The 18,296-nt window shown below is 41.1% G+C and overlaps 1 protein-coding gene across 3 annotated transcripts in view; it reads right to left on the bottom strand.

Annotated features, from left to right (window-relative positions):
• Nucleotides 1–1,509: 1,509 nt before the first annotated feature.
• Nucleotides 1,510–18,296, bottom strand: part of PIP5K1B (phosphatidylinositol-4-phosphate 5-kinase type 1 beta) — a 124,375-nt gene continuing 107,588 nt past the window's right edge. For all 3 annotated transcript variants that reach the window (XM_052777776.1, XM_052777777.1, XM_052777778.1), the window contains 2 exons: nt 16,007–16,124; nt 1,510–2,254 (listed from right to left, as the gene is read on the bottom strand). In XM_052777776.1, coding sequence (XP_052633736.1) covers nt 2,252–2,254; nt 16,007–16,124 — 121 coding nt within the window. In that variant the 3' untranslated portion in view covers nt 1,510–2,251. The remainder of the gene's footprint in view (nt 2,255–16,006; nt 16,125–18,296) is intronic.

Below are 18,296 nucleotides of genomic sequence, written 5' to 3'. Positions count from 1 at the left end.
ATATGTTTAAAGTCTTCAAATTTTCATCAGAGTGCTACCAATGCAAAATACCAATACAAGATGAAGAGAAATGAAATACGTAGGCATGAAACATACACATCCTTACAAGCTCCTGTACTCTTTGATGTTTGAAACTTTTCACCATTTCATGCATTAGCGAAAGAAATGGGTTCCAAGTTGTTGATCATTAACGTTGCTTAGCTGTAATCCCTCTTCCCTCTCAGTGGAACTATGTAGCCATGCACCAAAAAAACCCTAAACAGATTTGTAAGTGCATGTGCTTTGGAGAAGGTTTTCCCAATAGGCTCCATAGTCTACGCAGGACTTCCTTTTGCAAGTGTTAAATGACTGTTTTCATTTATAAATGACTGTGTTACAGGGATTGTACACAAAGGATGGCTCAGTCTCTGAATCATTTAGTACATACATTCTGGTTTTGGACAGAATTGTTGCAGTTAAGTTGAGTGTCCTCTAGGGTCTAAGGACAAATGATTCAGACACTACAGTCTGCTAGGTAATTGGGAAAAAAGTGACATGTATATGCTTTATGAAGGTTAATCTGGTGCTTAAACTAAGAAATTTCATGTTTTTCCCCAAATAACACTAATCAGAAATACCTACTTTGCATAGAGACACATTCTAAATATGCTATACACTGTGCATGAAGAAGCAGACACTTCACATTGATGTACAAAATGTTTTTGCTCACAGGGCATCCAGATTGGTTTCTTGCATTCCTAAGAGGAATGCTGCAGAAGAATTATCTTGCTGAGATTAAGCAATCTAATTTTAAAGCCTAGAAAAGAGGTAATCATGAGACACAGGCTCTAAGTTAAGCCAGAGACTCTACATACTTAGAGAAAAAAAAAAAATCTTTCCATTTCTCTATTCTGTGCATAATTAAGGAATAATACCCTCCTCCTTATTAGGGTTATAGGATTACATCAAAGTGAAGAAAAACCAAAACCACACCAAAACCTTAAATGAAAAATTCTTCAGAGGTACAAAGCAGAATTCTAGGAATTAAAGTGCCAAATTCTGGTTTTGCCAATCCAGCAGGTTTGCTACACTTGCTCCTAGAAGAAATGTTATTACCAACAACTTTCATAAACTTCCGAAGTGACACCTGTGTAGTTTTTAAATACACCACTGCATCCAAGTATGAAATCTTGGACTGATGGTCACTGGCGTTTGGGATTATCTCTCTGCTGCTAGGGAAATTAAGGAAACCAGAACAGTTTCTATAGGTATCTTAAAATTATTGACCACACTGAAAAATCTGAAATGCTTTTTATGAAGCAATGCCTGTTGACTATGTTCCTTTGCCTCTTCTGCTCTAATTTCAAGATTCCCCTCTTCATTATAGAGCTGGTAGAAGATAAAGACAGATGCCATGTTATATAGTGGTTGCCATATCTCTTGAGATGCCTCTCAAGACCATGTCATGAAGGTAGAGAAATACGAGAACTTTAAGTCCTGTACAGATCAAGAGCAGACTGACAGCTGTGATAGTCTTGAGAACAAAATATTTTATTCATCAATGAAACTATAGTTTACAGTAGTATTTACTAAATAAATTATATAATTTCTCTTTTACAAGAAATAAACTAAAATAAAAAATATCTCAAAGACAATATATGTACACAACATAAGGCCTTCTTATAAATAACATTTTTTTCTCCTTTTCACCAACAGTGAAAATATCTTGAGAGGCTCATTTTCATATAGTATGTGCAGAGGTTTATCCTAACGCTTGTATGACATCAATTCCAACTTCCACTGACGTGGACCTAAGTGATTAGAATGGAAGGGTCAAAACAAATTAAATTAATTTTATTCACCACTGTGCTTATTTTTAAATAGGTAAAGCAGATAATAGATTTTGCTTGTGCATAGTTACAGAATGCATGCAAATAAAACCACTAGAGAGCTGATAAGAAAATATCACTTTCAAGTCCAAAAAAGGTGATTGGCAATATAGTAGAAAGCAGCCTGAATACACAGTTCTTCACAGTTCAGCAAGCAACAGCGGATGATAGCAGAGTGTGGAATGCTTCATGTCATTTTTGCCAAGTCCATCAATCCTTTCTATGGTTCAAAGATCCTGACACTTCTTAGAATAAGTTGAGTTGATTATTACTCTTTGTCTTGTTAGGCTCAGCAAATTCCTCCCTTTTAAATCAGGAGTGCAGAAAGTACTCTTCATTAACCACGGTCACTTCTCTTAGTTTTACTCTTCATGTATTCTTTGTTACTGGAAATACAGAAATGACAAGTGAAGTCAAGAGTTGTGTTTATTTGTTTTCTTACAGAATTATAAACGGGTAACATCTTTCTTCCCCTAAACAGGCTGCAGCACAGTTTAGCAGTGATTCTTTTCTTACCTTGCCCCCTAATCAAAAGCACTGGATCTCTTTTCTTGTACAACAGCTAACCCCTATGGTTTTGCAGACATTGCAGTACACTTACATTACGTGAAATAGAACCACTTGCTGCTGCAAAATGCTGAACATTCTGGACATCAGAGAAGACAGTCCAAACTGAGAGCGCTCAGCAGTTCACAACAACTTTAATTACCCTGAAGAATTGACTGGGGCCTTTGTTACTTAAAAGTGTTAGGGGAAAAACAGCAGTCTTTGTATGTCACCTATAAAAGTCCTGTTAGCTTCTGCATGACACCCTTCCCCAGTTGAAAAATCATACCTATCCAAAAACTTGCAGGCGCAACTAATGTTCTAGTCAATGTCATAGCAATCATTCTATTTCACAAAAAAAATCATTGAATAATGTTAATGAATTAGTGTTTTCCACAGTATCTTCTACAGAAGCAGTGGTTACGTAATACAAATTGTTGATCACTTCTTAGCATCTCTATAGAGTCAGAGATGAATTGAAGAGAAACTGTTCTTTGCTGAACACCTTATTACTACGACTCAAACTAAGGATAACCTGACAGCTGAACAAAATACTGCAGTAAATTGAATGTGTGTCAGCTAATATATCAAACATGGAGCATGACACAAGACCAAAACAAAGACGTCTGTAGTGACCTTACTCTAAAACCTTATAAAAAAATATAATGAAGGCATAAGTTCCCATTTATTAAACAGATTTTTAAGGTCACCTTTAAATTGTACTTTTTGATACAAGCATTTAACTCACCTTTAAATAGTTCAACAACAATCTAACCTTGACTATGAACAACAACAAAAAATCTCCAAAGTAATTTTTAAAGCCCATCTTAGAAAAAGGTAACCAGTAGATTTAAATCAATATTTTAGTTATGACTTCTGGCACTAGACCTTGAACACTGAAGAATGATATTTCAATATCATTCTGTGGCAACTTTTAAAACTGTTTCTGTATTGTGCATCAGTGTTAGGGTGTTCATAATCACTGATGCTAATGCTAATTAGCACAGTGCTAATTTCTCAGAGGCTGTTCTTTCTCTCTAGATAGCTGTGGTCTGGCGATCAAAGTCTATCTACTGCCATATTAGCACCTGAATGTGCTAAGGGAGTAAAGTAGTGTGTACTTATAGGATGCAGAACAATTTAATATGCAAAGTGAAATTGCTGGACAAGTAAGTAAAATTAAAGAAAGTGGTATTTTAAAAAGAATATGACATAAGGCTAACAAGGATTAAAAAAAAAAATTAAGAAACAGTTTGGCAAAAAAAGTTGAAAAATGCTAGTACCAATAAACAAAATAATGTTTTATGAAGCCAAGATAGATTAGTCAAAATTTTCACTAGCACCATCTACTTTCTGGCTGAAAGCTCAGATCTGAATGACTGCAGGTCCATTTCTGACAAGATATAATGGTCACTCAACACAACTTCAGACCCTCTGGCCTTATCACTACTTTTCACTCTCTAAGGAGACTAGCAGTATTGCTGATGCTAGCTTTATGCTATTCCACTAATTATGTAATGCAATTACGACTAGCTTATTCTTGCTCCCTTTCCTCTGATCCTTCCAAAGCATTTCAGAGGGATCAGTGTGAGAGACTGGATGGAGTTAATGCCTCAAACACCCGTCGTGATGGACAGAGACTGGGGCCTGGCTTTTGCAGTTGAGGGAAGGAACGGAACTTGATTGCAAGGCACTGCAACAAGATAAGTTCTGCATACCAACACCACATGGGACATGGGACACCAGAGGCGTGTCGGAGGATGCGCAGTCCCGTGTCCTGATGAACTGGGTGGAACAACTCACCGTATGTTGTCAGGGGTCACCCACAGTTTATTTGGGGAAGGGGCTCATGACCACCCCCCATGATGGCGCCTGTGCGGAAAATTGAGAGTTACGTAAGTCCTTAGGGGCCCTGCACAGAAAACCAAGAGTGGCATGATTGACATGAGAAAAGGTGGGAATTGGGCTATAAAAGACACCAACATGAGGATTCCCATGTGCGCCCATCACCGGCGGATTACGATGACTGTCAGCATCATCGACCATTAACTTTATCGCGGGATCCAAGGGTGGTAATCTCTCTCTCTCCCCTTTTCTTGTTTTCCTCTCTTTTTCTTCTCTTTCTTCTCCTTACCTTTGTAGACATTTCAATAGAAACCACACTGCCTACTATTATGCCTTCCAGATTTAGGTTGCTTCTGCCATAAATAAAACGTTTAACTGATTGTTTGGTGTTGCTTCACCTTAATTTAGCCTGAGGTTATTCTGAACTCACTACAACCCCTCCCTGGTCTGTCCAGCATGGGTTGTGACAATCAGCGATGGAAAAAAAATGAGCAAAATTTGCTTACAGAGTTGGAGTAAACAGACCTGACAGAAACTTGTAGCAACTGCTAACTGTGTGAGTCAGTCACAGAAATGCTGTTCATGGTACTGATGCCATTTTAAGGAGGTGGGATTTTCAGATGTTCATCTCTGCGTAAGGTACAGTCTTGTTCTGTGCATATTATTATAGAAGAAACACCATCTATTTCAAGGTGCAGGACATGATCCTCTAAGCAACTCTGTAACCACTGCATAACTTTTTGGGTTACTTTGATTGCAGATATAAGAAACACCATTTTGTGATAGAGACTGAGTTTGGCCATAGCAATTGGGTCTGAAATTACACATAATGGACAAATGAGACTATAGGATGCATTCCTGTAATCACTGTCTGAGATGTCTCACACTGGGTATATAATGGATTTACAAAGTTTGAGCCTACTTGAGGCCTCTTGTGTTGGAGCATTTTTGTGCTCCAGTTCTCTTTTCATGGATTTGTTTTCGAGATGGTGATTTCCTTACATGGTGCATTAAAAGCCCTGGGCATGAGAACATGTAGTTTAGTGACAATACGTGCTGGCATTTTAGCACTTGCTTTGCTCAGGTAATGTATTACTTGTAATCTGAAATGGTACCTTTTTAATCTAATCAAGCACATAATTCCCGTATCTGATTTTCATGCAAGGCTGACCGGAATGTTGCTGTTAGGTTGCTTCCTACATAACGTTGCTTCTGCAAGAACACCTCTGCCAGACTACATTCAAGTGCTTGGTGGTTGTTTCACCTCACACCAGGTTTCAGTTTTATGAGAAACACAGGCCTCTTTTTCCTCTCCTTTTTAAGATCATGCATGGATGGATACAGGGGTAAGACAGATAACAGAGGAAAAGAGCTGTTACCTCACTGCATAAAACAAGTAGGTTTGCCCCCTTCAGCCCTAATTAAATAGGATTCTACATTGAGGAAAGAGCGCTTGATTGGTTCCAGTATGCGCATGTAACATTTTAGGGATTATTCTGCTCTCAAGGGAAAGAAAGGATGTCTGTGAGTGAGAAGGCCTGAATTCCCTTCTCCTAGTCCCAGAATTAATGTTCCATCTACCATGTTTTTCCATCAGTATCTTCAGAGTAAATGGTGAAGCAGAGAAACTGAGGCCTCCAGAAAGAGAGCAATATAAAAATTTGAGGTAAGTAGCACCACGTGACTGTACACTTTTTAGCTTGTTTTTACATCTATCCTGCCTGGGAACTGCTTTAGTTTCAGCCACACTTGTTATTAGTTCACAACACCACCCTGAAGAAAACTACAACATGATTAGAATTGAACCAAATTTTATGAAAGAGCGAGAAGCAAAATATTTCTGAATGAAAAATAAACACTTCATCAAGGAGTTATGGTGGAAGTACAATCCACTAGCCAAAGTTGTATCTGACTGGGATGCTTCACTCAATCAGAGCCAGGCGGGAATCTTCTTCTCTGAAAGAAGATTTTATACTAGGAGACACAGCTTAGGGTGCTAAAATTAAAGTAGCTGAAGGGGTGAAAATATTTGTAAGAGAAAATAACTGCAAAGATGAGGAGTTAGACAGTAACCTGGCAGTCTGAAGGGTTTCAGTACAAATAGGAAATGCTCAGAGACAGGCTTTAATACAGAACTATGGGAGTGAGAACAGAAGAAAAGAGGAAGAACACCGAAGAGTAAGAAGAGCCAGACAGTTTTGACAGTTTCTAAACAGGCATTTTATAGACCAATATTTGTAAATCTGCTTATCTATGCATTTACAGCAGCTTTGAAACACAAATTTAATCTCCAGCGAAGTTTTAAGACTTCAAAATCCTACAATCAAATTGGCATTTGGACATAAGCCACACCATAAGTAATTCTAGATGTAATAATATTATCTATGCAATTCATCTGACACAAATCATAGCTACACTAACCAGACTCTACATATGCTGGCTTGCTCATTACTAAAGTTATTCCATTCTTTTATTTTACTGAAGCCCTTATCAATCCTTTGCAAGCATATCTTCACTGGTAGTGACTTCTAAATTACACACAAATTTTGTGAACCCTTCCTTCAACAGGAGGCAATGCTGTATTTCCACATAACAATTTCTGTACTACCTAAGAATCTTCCATTACAGTTAAATATACAGAAGTGGTCTTCAAGCAAAATAGGTCATTAATGAAATCCTATAGGTGGAGCATATATTTATTTATTTAAATCCTACATTTACCAGCAGATGACTTAAGTTGTACAGCACCACAATGGAGCAAACTTCAAAGTTTGTCACTGTGCTGTTTACATGCAGGTTCTTGTTCCACTGTAAGTGTAAAGGAATCACAGAATTACAGAATGGTTTGGGTTGGAAGGGACCTTATAGATCATCTAGTTCCAACCCTCCTGCCATGGGCAGGGACACCTTCCACTCGACCAGGTTGCTCAAAGCCCCATCCAACCTGGCCTTGAACACTATCAGGGATGGGGCATCCACAACCTCTCTGGGCAACCTGTTCCAGTGCCTCACCACCCTCACAGTAAAGAATTTCTTCCTTACATCTAATCTAAATCTACCCTCTTTCAGTTTAAAGCCATTACCCCTCGTCCTATCGCTACAGTCCCTGTTAAAGAGTTCCTTCCCATTTTTCCCTTAGGCCCCCTTTAGGTACTTTAGGCCCCCCTTCTCTTCTCCAGGCTGAACAGCCCCAACTCTCTCCGCCTGTCTTCATAGGAAAGGTGCTCCAGCCCTCTGATCATCTTTGTGGCCCTCCTCTAGACTCGCTCCAACAGATTCATGTTCTTCTTATATTGGGGGCCCCAGAGCTGGACACAGTACTCCAGGTGGGGTCTCATGAGAGAAGAGGAGAGGGGGAGAATCACCTCCCTTGACCTGCTGGTCGCGCTTCTTTTGATGCAGCCCAGGATATGGTTGGCTTTCTGGGCTGCAAGTGCACATTGCCAGGTCATCCGGAGCTTCTCGTCAACCAACACCCCTAAGTCCTTCTCCTCAGGGCTGCTCTCTATCCATTCTCGGCCCAGCCTGTATTTGTGCTTGAGATTGCCCCGGCCCATCTGCAGGACCTTGCACTTGGCCTTGTTGAACTTCATGAGGTTCGCACGGGCCCACCTCTCAAGCCTGTCAAGGTCCCTCTGGATGGCATCCCTTCCCTCCAGCATGTCGACCGCACCACAGAGTTTGGTGTCGTTGGCAAACTTGCTGAGGGTGCACTCAATCCAAACTTTGTCACCAACAAAGATGTTAAACAGCGCCGGTCCCAATACTGACCCCTGAGGAATGCCACTTGTCACTGCTCTCCACTTGGACACCAAGCCATTGACTGCAACTCTCTGAGTACAACCATCCAGCCAATTCCTTATGCACTAAGTGGTCCATCTGTCAAATCCATGTGTCTCCAATCTAGAGACGAGGATGTCGTGCAGGATAATGTCAAATGCTTTGCACATGTCCAGGTAGATGGCCTCAATTGCTCTTCCCTTATCCACCAATGCTGTAAACTACAATGCTGGTGTAGAAGGCCACCAGATTTGTCAGGCATGATTTGCCCTTAGTGAAGCCATGTTGGCTGTCACCAGTCACCTCCTTATTTTCCATGTGCCTTAGCTTAGTTTCTAGGAGGATCTGCTCCATGATCTTGCCAGGCACAGACGTGAGACTGACCAGCCTGTAGTTCCCTGGATATTCCTTTTTTCACTTTTTAAAAATGGGGGTTATGTTTCCCCTTTTCCAGTCTGTGGGAACTTCACCAGAGTGCCACAGCTTCTCAAATATGATGGACAGTGGCTTAGCCACTTCTTTCGCCAGTTCCCTCAGGACCTGCAGATGCATCTCATCAGGTCCCATGGACTTGTGCACTTACAGGTTCCTTAGATGGTCTCAAACCTGATCTTCTTCTACACTGAGTGGTTCTTCATTCTGCCAGTCCCTGCCTTTGCCTTCTGCATCTTGGGTGGTGTGGCTGGAGCACTTTTCAGTGATGACTGAGGCAAAAAAGTTGTTGAGTACCTCAGCCTTCCCCACGTCCTGGGTAACCAGGTCTCCTGTTTCCTTCCAGAGAGGGCTCAGATTTTCCCTAGTCTTCCTTTTATCACCGACATACCTATAAAAGCTTTTTTTTTTGCCCTTGACTTCCCTGGCCAGATTTAATTCTATTAGGGCTTTAGCTTTCCTAACCTCATCCCTGGCTCCTCAGACAATTTCTCTGTGTTCCTCCCAGGCTACCTGTCCTTCCTTACACCCTCTGTAGGCTTCCTTTTTGTGTTTGAGTGTGTCCAGGAGCTCCTTGTTCATCCATGCAGGCCTTCTGGCGTTTTTGCCTGACCTCCTCTTCGTTGGGATGCATTGCTCTTGAGCTTGGAGGACGTGATCCTTGAATATTAACCAGCTTTCTTGGGCCCCTCTTCCCTCCAGGGTTTTATCCCATGGTACTCTACCAAGCAGATCCCTGAAGAGGTCAAAGTCTGCTCTCCTGAAGTCCAGGGTAGCGAGCTTGCTGTGTGCCCTCCTCACTGCCCTTGTGCAGGGTCTTGAACTCCACCATTTCATGGTCACTGCAGCCAAGGCTGCCCTTGAGCTTCACATTCCCCACCAGCCCCTCCTTGTTGGTGAGAACAAGGTCCAGAATAACACCTCTCCTTGTTGGCTCCTCCAATACTTGGAGAAGGAAATCAAGCCTACTTGCAGTGAATCAATTAAAGTAATTCTTAAGCCTTACTGCTCGTGACTTTTGCGTTCAATAGCGTCTGCTAACATTTAATGCTTTTCTGCTTATATATCAGCTGACGGTGCTTGAAGTGACACCAATAAATAGGTCTTCAGGGGAATTTTAAAAAGCTACTAAGTTTATTTCCAGAGGAAGAAGGAAACACTGTTTTACTCTGTTGTTTTGTGGATTTCTACATCAAAGTGCCAAACAGAAGAGTGTTACCTTCTCTGTTACTGGCTTATGTACAGGACACCTTCTGTTTATCTCCCATGGCATCTTTTGCTTCTAAGTATCTACTTTACTACAATGTCTTTTTTTTTTTTTTCATTCATGGGATCAAAAATTCATAGCTCTTAATTTACTAGGGGACTAAAGTTTGTCCAAGAAGTTTAGCATTTCAAAGCAGGAGGCAAAGACACCAAAGGATTAGTGGAGTGACGGAAATTAAGCAAGTTAAGATATTTTTCATTATAATACTTAGCAGGTAAGACTACAGCAGCTTGCCTTGCAGTAGAAACGCAGACAAGAATTATTAACTACAGCATTAAAGGAAAATCTGGGAATGCCATTTAAAGCTAGATTTTCTCCTCATGCTTTTAAAAGGTCAAAATGTATCATGTAACCTTTTCAACTGTGGCTTAAATCAGCTAATGCAAACATCCCTGATTTGCTTTATTTTTGAGACATACATTAGAAATGACTGACCTGTTCCTGGTGTTCTCGAAAACATGCATCTTTCCCTTCTAGCCTGCATTTAATCATCCTCCTATAAAAATAAAACTGCCTTCTGCTCAGCACCAGTGAATCAAACTGATAACACACATCACTGATCCTTTACTATCAGACTTTCCCAACCAGAGGCTAACTGTTGTTTCAGGGTCCACTGAAGGATATTGGGGGGCATTAGGAAGTAAAAGATTAAGTGCACAAAACAGTATCTTACTACTTGTTCTTCCACAAACATCTCAGCATACATACAGGGGTACATGTGATTAAGTTACAGGTCACTTCCACAGCAATCTCAAAATAGTTAAGAAGGCATCAATACAATGTGTGGGACAGGATCAAGAAGGCGGGGGCAGTAATTTCTCAAGATGATTTTGCCACTTAAGAAGTAACGTGCTTAGCCACAGTACCCAATTTCCTTGAAGCTGTCAGCCATTGCATACCTAGACACTTGAGGTATGTACCACTACCTTGTCTTGACTATTGCGTTTTGAGTTTGGATTTTACAGGGTGCAGAGAAAGGGTAGTGGTAGGTCAAAAAAGCATCTATGATTCTCTCCGCTTAAGACCTATTAATTCTTCCAGACCTTTGCTCAGGGGAATAAACACTGGCTGTTCATATAATGTCCAGAATTGGGTTTTATTTATTTTTCTGTTGATACTGATCAGTGGAATACACATATACTTACTGCAGTCTCCCAGACACAAGAGTAACAAATGTTTTACAAGCCGAAAACTAACTAAAGAGATCACCATCACACCTGAAACTCATAAGGACAGCTTTACAGAAGGTATTACCTATGCCTGTCACTAGATTTTCAGAGCATTCCACTGTCCACCCTATACACTTCAAACTTTAAAAAAAGCACTTTACAGCGCTGAGCAGTTTTAGTGATAAACAAGATTGTTATATTATAAACCAAATTCAGAAGTTATCAACAAGAAATTATTTCTCTGTTAAGTGCGGCCAAGAGAACCACAGAACAGCCCAGGTTGGAAGGGACCTCAAGAGATCATGTGGTCCAACCTTTCGTAGGAAAGGGAGCCTAGGTGAGATTATCTAGCTCCCTGTGCCATTGCATCTTGAATACCTCCAGCAATAAGGTCTCTACCATGTCCCTGGGGAGGTTGTTCCAGTGATTGATTGTTCTCACTGTAGAAATAGTTCTTTCTTATATCAAGATAAAATCTCTCCCAATGCAACTTGTACCCATTGCTGCTTCTGAAGAGAGACTCCATCTTCTTTGTAGTCACCCTTTAAGTACTGGAAAACTGTGATTAGGTCCCTCCTGAAACTTCTCTTCTACAGGCTGAAAAGACCTAACTCCTTCAGTCTTTCCTCATATAGCAGGTTCTCCCAGGTCTTTGACCATCTTCGTGGCCCTCCTTTGGCCCCTCTCCAGTCTGTCCACATCTTTTTTTGAATTGTGGGGCCCAGACTGGACACAGTACTCTACATAGAATCATAGAATCATAGAATCATTTCGGTTGGAAAAGACCTTCAAGATCATCGAGTCCAACCATTAACCATGCCCCCTAAACCATGCCCTGGAGTACCCTGTCCACTCGCTTTTTGAATATCTCCAGGGATGGTGACTCAACCACTTCCCTGGGCAGCCCATTCCAATGTTTGACAACCCTCTCAGTAAAAAAATTTTTCCTAATATCTAACCTAAATCTCCCTTGCCTCAACTTGAGGCCATTTCCTCTTGTCCTATCTCCAGCCACCTGCGGCCTGACAAGTGCTAAGTGGGATGATCATGTCCCTATCTCTGCTAGTAATGTCCCTGTGGATGCAGCTTAGGATCCAATTTGCCTTGGTTGCTGCAGCAGCACACTGCTGACTCATGTTCAGCTTGTTGTCCACCAGGATCCTCACGTCACTCTCAGCAAGGCTGCTCCCCAGCCACACAGCCTGTGCTGGGCTCTTTGGTTATGTTGTCCGAGATGGAGGACTTTGAAGTCTTTGTTAAACTTCATACAATTCTTGCTAGCACGCTCTTCCAGCCTGTCCAGGTCTCTCTGAAAGATGGCTCTCCCTTCTGACGTGTCCACCTCACCACCCAGTTTAGTGACATCAGAAAACTTGGTCAGGGTGCTTTCAGTCCCACTGCCCAGATCATTTATGAAGATGTTGAACAGCATGGTGCCCAGTATTGATCTCTGAGGGACCCTGGTTGTGACAGGCTGTCAGCCTGAGTAAAAACCATTCATCATCACCTTCTGATTGCAGCCTGTGAGCCAATTTCCTGCCCATTTCGCAGACCACCCATCCAGTCTGTATCTTGCCAATTTCTCCAGGAGATGCCTGTGGGAAACAATGTTGAACGCTTTGCTGAAGTCCAGGTAAGCAACATCCACTGCTCTCTCCATGTCAACAGGAGATGTCATTTTGTTGTAGAAGGTAATCAGGTTAGCCTGGCATGATTTGCCTTTGGTAAATCTGCACTGGATTTTCCCAATCGCCTGCTTCATTTGGTTTGTAATAGTTTCTAGGAGGGCTTGTTCCGCCACTTTCCCAAGGACTGAAGTAAGGCTAATGGGCCTGTAGTTTCCTGGGTCCTCTTTTGGGCCATTCTTGTAGATGGGTACGAGATTTGCCCTCTTGCAGTCATCAGGGAAGCCCCCTGATCGCCACAACTTTACAAAGATAACAGACAGTGGTCTTGCAACGTCAGCCACTTCTGTTAACACCCTGGCGTGGATTCCCTCCGGGCCCATTGATTTATGCAGGCTGAGCCCTTGCAGAGGGCCACTACTGGTGGGTCAACACGTGTATTGTCGTACCTACTTGATCCTGTGAGCTGGGGTCCAGCTATGCCAGTAGAGACAGAGGCAAAGAAGACATTAAGAACCTCTGCCTTCTCAGCATTATTCGTAACTCACTTCCCTGCCCTGTTTAGTAATGGGCCTAGGTCTTCCCTGTGCTTCTGCTTAACTGCTCACATATCTGAAGAACCCTTGCTTCTTCTTGACATCTCTGGCCAACTTCAGTTCTAGCTGAGTCTTAACCTTCTTGTCTGCTCCTCTGCATGCCCTAGCAAGGTTCTTGTAGTCCTCAATGGGTATTTGGGCACCTTTCCATATCTGGTATACTTCTTTTTGCTTTTAAGCACATCCAAAAGCTCATTGTTAAGCCCGGGTGGTCCCTTGTTCTGCCTTCTTCCTTTCCCTCTGTAGGTGATGGACTGTTCTTGTGCTTCCAGGATGCTGTTCTTTAAAAACTCCCAGCACTCACAAGCTCCTTTGCGGTCCATGCATGCTTACCATGGAATCCCTTGCATCTGGGCTCTGAGTGTATTGTAGGTGCCTCTTCTAAAATCCAAGGCCTTTGTCCTACTACTGGTCTTCAGTGTATTCAGCAGGATCTTAAAGTCCACAATGTTGCAACTGCTGTATCCAAGGCTATAATTGGTAGTTATGTTGTCACGTATGTCTTTTCAGTTTGTAAGCAGTAAATCTACCAATGCGCTGTTCCTAGTTGGCATGTCCAGCACCTGTAGCAGGAAGCAGTCTTAATCCATTGCAGGAATCTCATGCACAACTTATGCACCGCTGTGTTTTTCTCCCAACAAATGTCTGGGTAATCAAAGTCACCCATGAGGACCAGGTTCTGTTGGCCTGAGACTTCCTTGAGCAGCCAAAGGAAGGTTTTGTCAGCCTCATCATCCTGGTAGGAAGGTGAGTAACAGATACCTAACATAAGATCCTCCTTGGTGATGAGCTATCTAATCTTGATCCAAGGCATTTGATAGAACTTTTGTGGTCTCCATAGCTTCCCTCCATACACTCAAATTTCTCTTTTTTTATGACGTGCAACTCCACCTCCTCTTCTTCCCTTCCTATCTTTCCAAAAGAGTTTGTAGTCATCCACTGTGGTCTTCCAGTCATGTGAGTCTTCTCACCAAGTTTCTGTGATTCCTATCACATCATAACTCTCAGGCTGGGCATGGAGCTCCAGTTCTTTGCTGCCCAGACTACATGTGTTGGTATACATGCACTTGAGGTGGTTGGACTTAGGGTTCTTGCCTTTGTAAAGGGTTAGGGAGCATTCCCCACTACTCTAGTAGGTGTGCTCATCCACCCTGTTGCTTATGAACATGCAAGTGTCACAGCTCTGGATCCTACGCCCCAAGTTTGTTAGTTTAAAGCACAATTCACTCAGTCAGCCAATCTGCTAGCAAGGTTAGGCTGCATGTGATTACTCATTTGTCCATTTCCCATGACACTTCAGGATTTGTGAGTCCCTCTTAACAGATGATTCATGTCAACATCATATCAGCAACAAGCCCAATTAACACAAGTCCTACAGGAATAGGCTGATTTAATGGGCTACTTGAGGTCACAGTTAACTAAGTAAATTCTACATCTAATGGGACACTGGTACACGCTACTGTCTTGTTTCAGTGGAGACAGGATAGACAACAACTCCCCTAAGTGTGCTGGACTATTAAATTGGTAGCTATTAAGTGGGTATTGTATATACTCAAGCGCTGCTGGCTAAACAGAAGAAAAAAACATCAGTAGTACAGCCTACCGAGAAACAGCATGGGGATCAGACACAAACATGTGACAAACACATTTCATCTCCACACAAGAAAAATTTCTGCAGGACAAACAACCAGCACTGGAACAACCTCTGCAGGGATGTGGTAGAGTCTCCATCGCTGGAGGTTTTCAAGATGTGATGGGACAGGGTGCTAGATAATCTTGTCTAGACTCCCTTTCCCACAAAAGGATGGACCAGATGAACTCTCGAGGTTCCTTCCAACCTGGGCTGTTCTGTGATACTATGATATTCTGGATCTCTAAAGACAAAAATCAGGAAACTCTAAAGATAAGAAAAATAAAGAATGCAGTGAACTTTACCTAAAAAGGAACCAACCATGCCTGTGTGAAACATTTGTTAGAAACCTAATGAACAGACTTTCCTTTTGACACTTCCTCTCTAGAACAATTCTTGCCACAAAACCAGACATTTATTTATGAAAATAGAGGGAAAATATTACTAGGATAATACCAGAATTGTTTAATTTGTGCTTTAGGAAAACAAACCTTTGGAACAAAAGCCAAGCTTAACATACCTCCCTCCTATATTTACACTGAGATTTTCAAAACAGCCTAAAAGGGTTAGATGCACAAAACTTCACTCAATTGGAACTGGAGCTGGGTGCCTCCTGCCTTTATATCTGTGGAATGTGAGCTGTAGATACCAAGACAATTTTTAAAACACAGGTGATATGAAGACAACCAAAGATGTAGTCTTGAGCTTATCTTTCAGCAGTCAGATAAACTGCTCACTAGGAACCAAAACAGCAAGGAAAAGATACATTTTTAACCATATTCCAGCCACTGCAACTGGACAACCCTTCAGAGCAAAAAGGGGAGCCGTTAATGTACTTCATATTGAGCTCTACTTCACTGGCTTTAAAATCACTGATGTAAACACAAAACTTTCTGAGAAAATTTAATTTCTACATTGTGGAATACTCAACATGAAGAGGAAAGATTTTTCTTTTTTTTTTTTTTTCTTTTCTCCTATATAAATAGGAAGAAAACCCCTACCATTAGAGAAAAACTGAAAGGCATTTTGGCATTCACTATTCACTATTCACTATTAACACAATAGTTAATAGGCACATCGATTCTTTAAGGATTTGCTTTGGCAAGGTACTTAAGCCTATGTCTCATACAAGAAATACCTCAATGAACCTCTGGATCTTGAAGTTAAGCATGTATTTTAGTCACTTACTGAGCCTGAGTCAAAGGAATTACAGGGGAAAAACCCATCTGAAAGAGTTTGACAACTTACTAAGTAGACATCCAAAACTGAAGCATTATCATTTTCCATTTCCAGTGTGCTCTGTTCTGAAGTCAAATAGATGGCACTGTCCTCTAAAGTGAATGTCGAACTTGAAGGCAACCCTTTACTGCAAAGAGAAGGGAGACTACAGTCAACCAAAAATACAAGTTACAGAGAGCTCAGTCATAGCTGAAAATTTTAAAATATGTTTCTCTTTTAAACGTAAAAGCTTCGAATACTTGAAAAGAGGGAATGTAAATGGACAAATACAGGTGTGTTGACAATGGCTAGATAATTGGCAGCTCATATTTGACTAATGTACACAAACCACAATTTCTATTTTTGCATTAACTAAAATTTTATCAGGAAGTAATACTGTTCCTGAACTCTAATATTTATTTAAAGAATCAAACTATGTCACAGTAAATGTGGGATAATTTCATTAATTTCAAAATAAATTACTTCCACATTACACATGGTGTAAATTTGGGCAGCATTTCTTAATTCAAAATAGGGAAAAAAGATTCAGTAATTAGGCACAGTAGCATTGGACTTTCTCGTGCAGATACGGGATCACTTGCAGCCAACAGTTCAGAAAGGAAAGTGGGAGAAGAACAAGAGTGTATTGTAACTAGTTCAGCTCTGCAACAAAGTGGTATTTACAGAGCAGGTGCACTCTATTATTTCATTCATAGATATGATTTTCTGTTCTCTGCTACCCAGAAAGAATGTGAAGCTGCAAATGCATCTGGACAGGAATCTTATTTTGTTTTGTAAACACACTTGGAACCACAAAGCTGAAACTCTCAAAGGTGTTTTAACGGAGTTAGGTGCCCATTATCCCCTGTCCTCACTAGCTGCCAGAAACTAATAGACTCCAGGCTGCCTTGAATACTCAACTGTCAGTTTTGCAGAGATGTATTTTAAAAGTTCTTATCTATTTACGCACAAGGTGAAAAGCAAACAATTCTGAATTATAACTCAGCATGAAAACATGGTTACAGCCATCAGTCCAGAAATGACTAATTTCCACCTCCCTTTGCAGTACTTTGTAGTTTAAGTATGTTTCAGATGGGGTATAATTTCAGAAAGGGCAAAGCTAGCATGCAAAGTAGAAAACAAATTCAAATGCTCAACAAAATAATGAATCATCAGTCACCCTCATGTCATACTGGTATTAACTGCACAGCATTACCTTTGCCACATTACAATGTTCCTTTTATTATATAGCATATCAGGCATCTTTTCAATAGCAAGACTATTTCTTTTGTCCTGAGCGTGACCCAGCTCCCACTGACTTAGTAGCATTTTTCTTACACCTGTTCCTTGTGGTCTATTGAGCAACATTTCAGTCACATCACTTTTCTGCCAATCCTTCATTTTACTGAAGGGGCTCGGGCAGACAGGAAAGGAAAAAATGGGCTGTTGCCAAATGCTGGACTGTGTTTTATCATATCCCACCAAATAAGCGCTGGCATGGAAGAAATGACCCTTGGCAAAAGGGGAGGCAGGGTGGAGAGAGTCACTTTTGCTTGCAGAATTTTGAGCTTCACTGTTGCACAGTTCAGGCCTCTGGATGTGCAAAGGCCCACATATGAAAACCAGTGACATCAGATGAATGTGCAGTGAGCAGTTACTACTGCTATAAAAATATGCAAAACTACTGGTCAACCCTTCCTTCTGGAAAACAGTGCTCTGCATTACTAACTGTAAAGCAAGTCAGGCAGGCTGTGGTGTATACCTGGCTTTCATTCCTGCATAAGTTTAGGTTTAAAAGCAAAAAAAATTGAAATAGTTATTCTTTTCATATACATATCAGGCCACATCACTGCCACTTTTACTGCTGCTATTTTTAACTACTTTCCCTTCCAGAAAACCCCTGGAACCTGTACTCAGGACAAGGTGAGGATTCTGCAATTCACACCAGTGGCATTTTATTTTATATCCTTCATGTATCAGAAGACTAAGACCTAGTGCTCCTGTTATTTCAGTTTAATTCACAGGCTGTGACACTTCTCCTCCTCTCTTCTCTACTTTTCCATTAGAAGGCAGTGCATTTCTTTTGCTTTTAGTTTGTTAAATGATAATTTATGTTCCTTCACAGCCTGCTGTGGACAGAAAACAATAGCAATGTGAGTTCAGCACTTGGTCTTGCGTTTGTTAAACTACTGTTTTTACCTATAACATACAATAAAGACAGTGCCATCTCCCCTTTGGAGTGTGCCTCTTTTTTCTTTTTTCCCTACCTGTTACAGAAATACACAATACAGTCAGGCAGAAAATGAGGGTTGAAACAAAA

Source organism: Harpia harpyja, chromosome Z (assembly GCF_026419915.1).
Source record: "Harpia harpyja isolate bHarHar1 chromosome Z, bHarHar1 primary haplotype, whole genome shotgun sequence".
NCBI classification, from domain to species: Eukaryota; Metazoa; Chordata; class Aves; order Accipitriformes; family Accipitridae; genus Harpia; species Harpia harpyja.
Note: the sequence above shows the minus strand (reverse complement) of the source record. Positions and strands in the feature narration are given on the sequence as shown.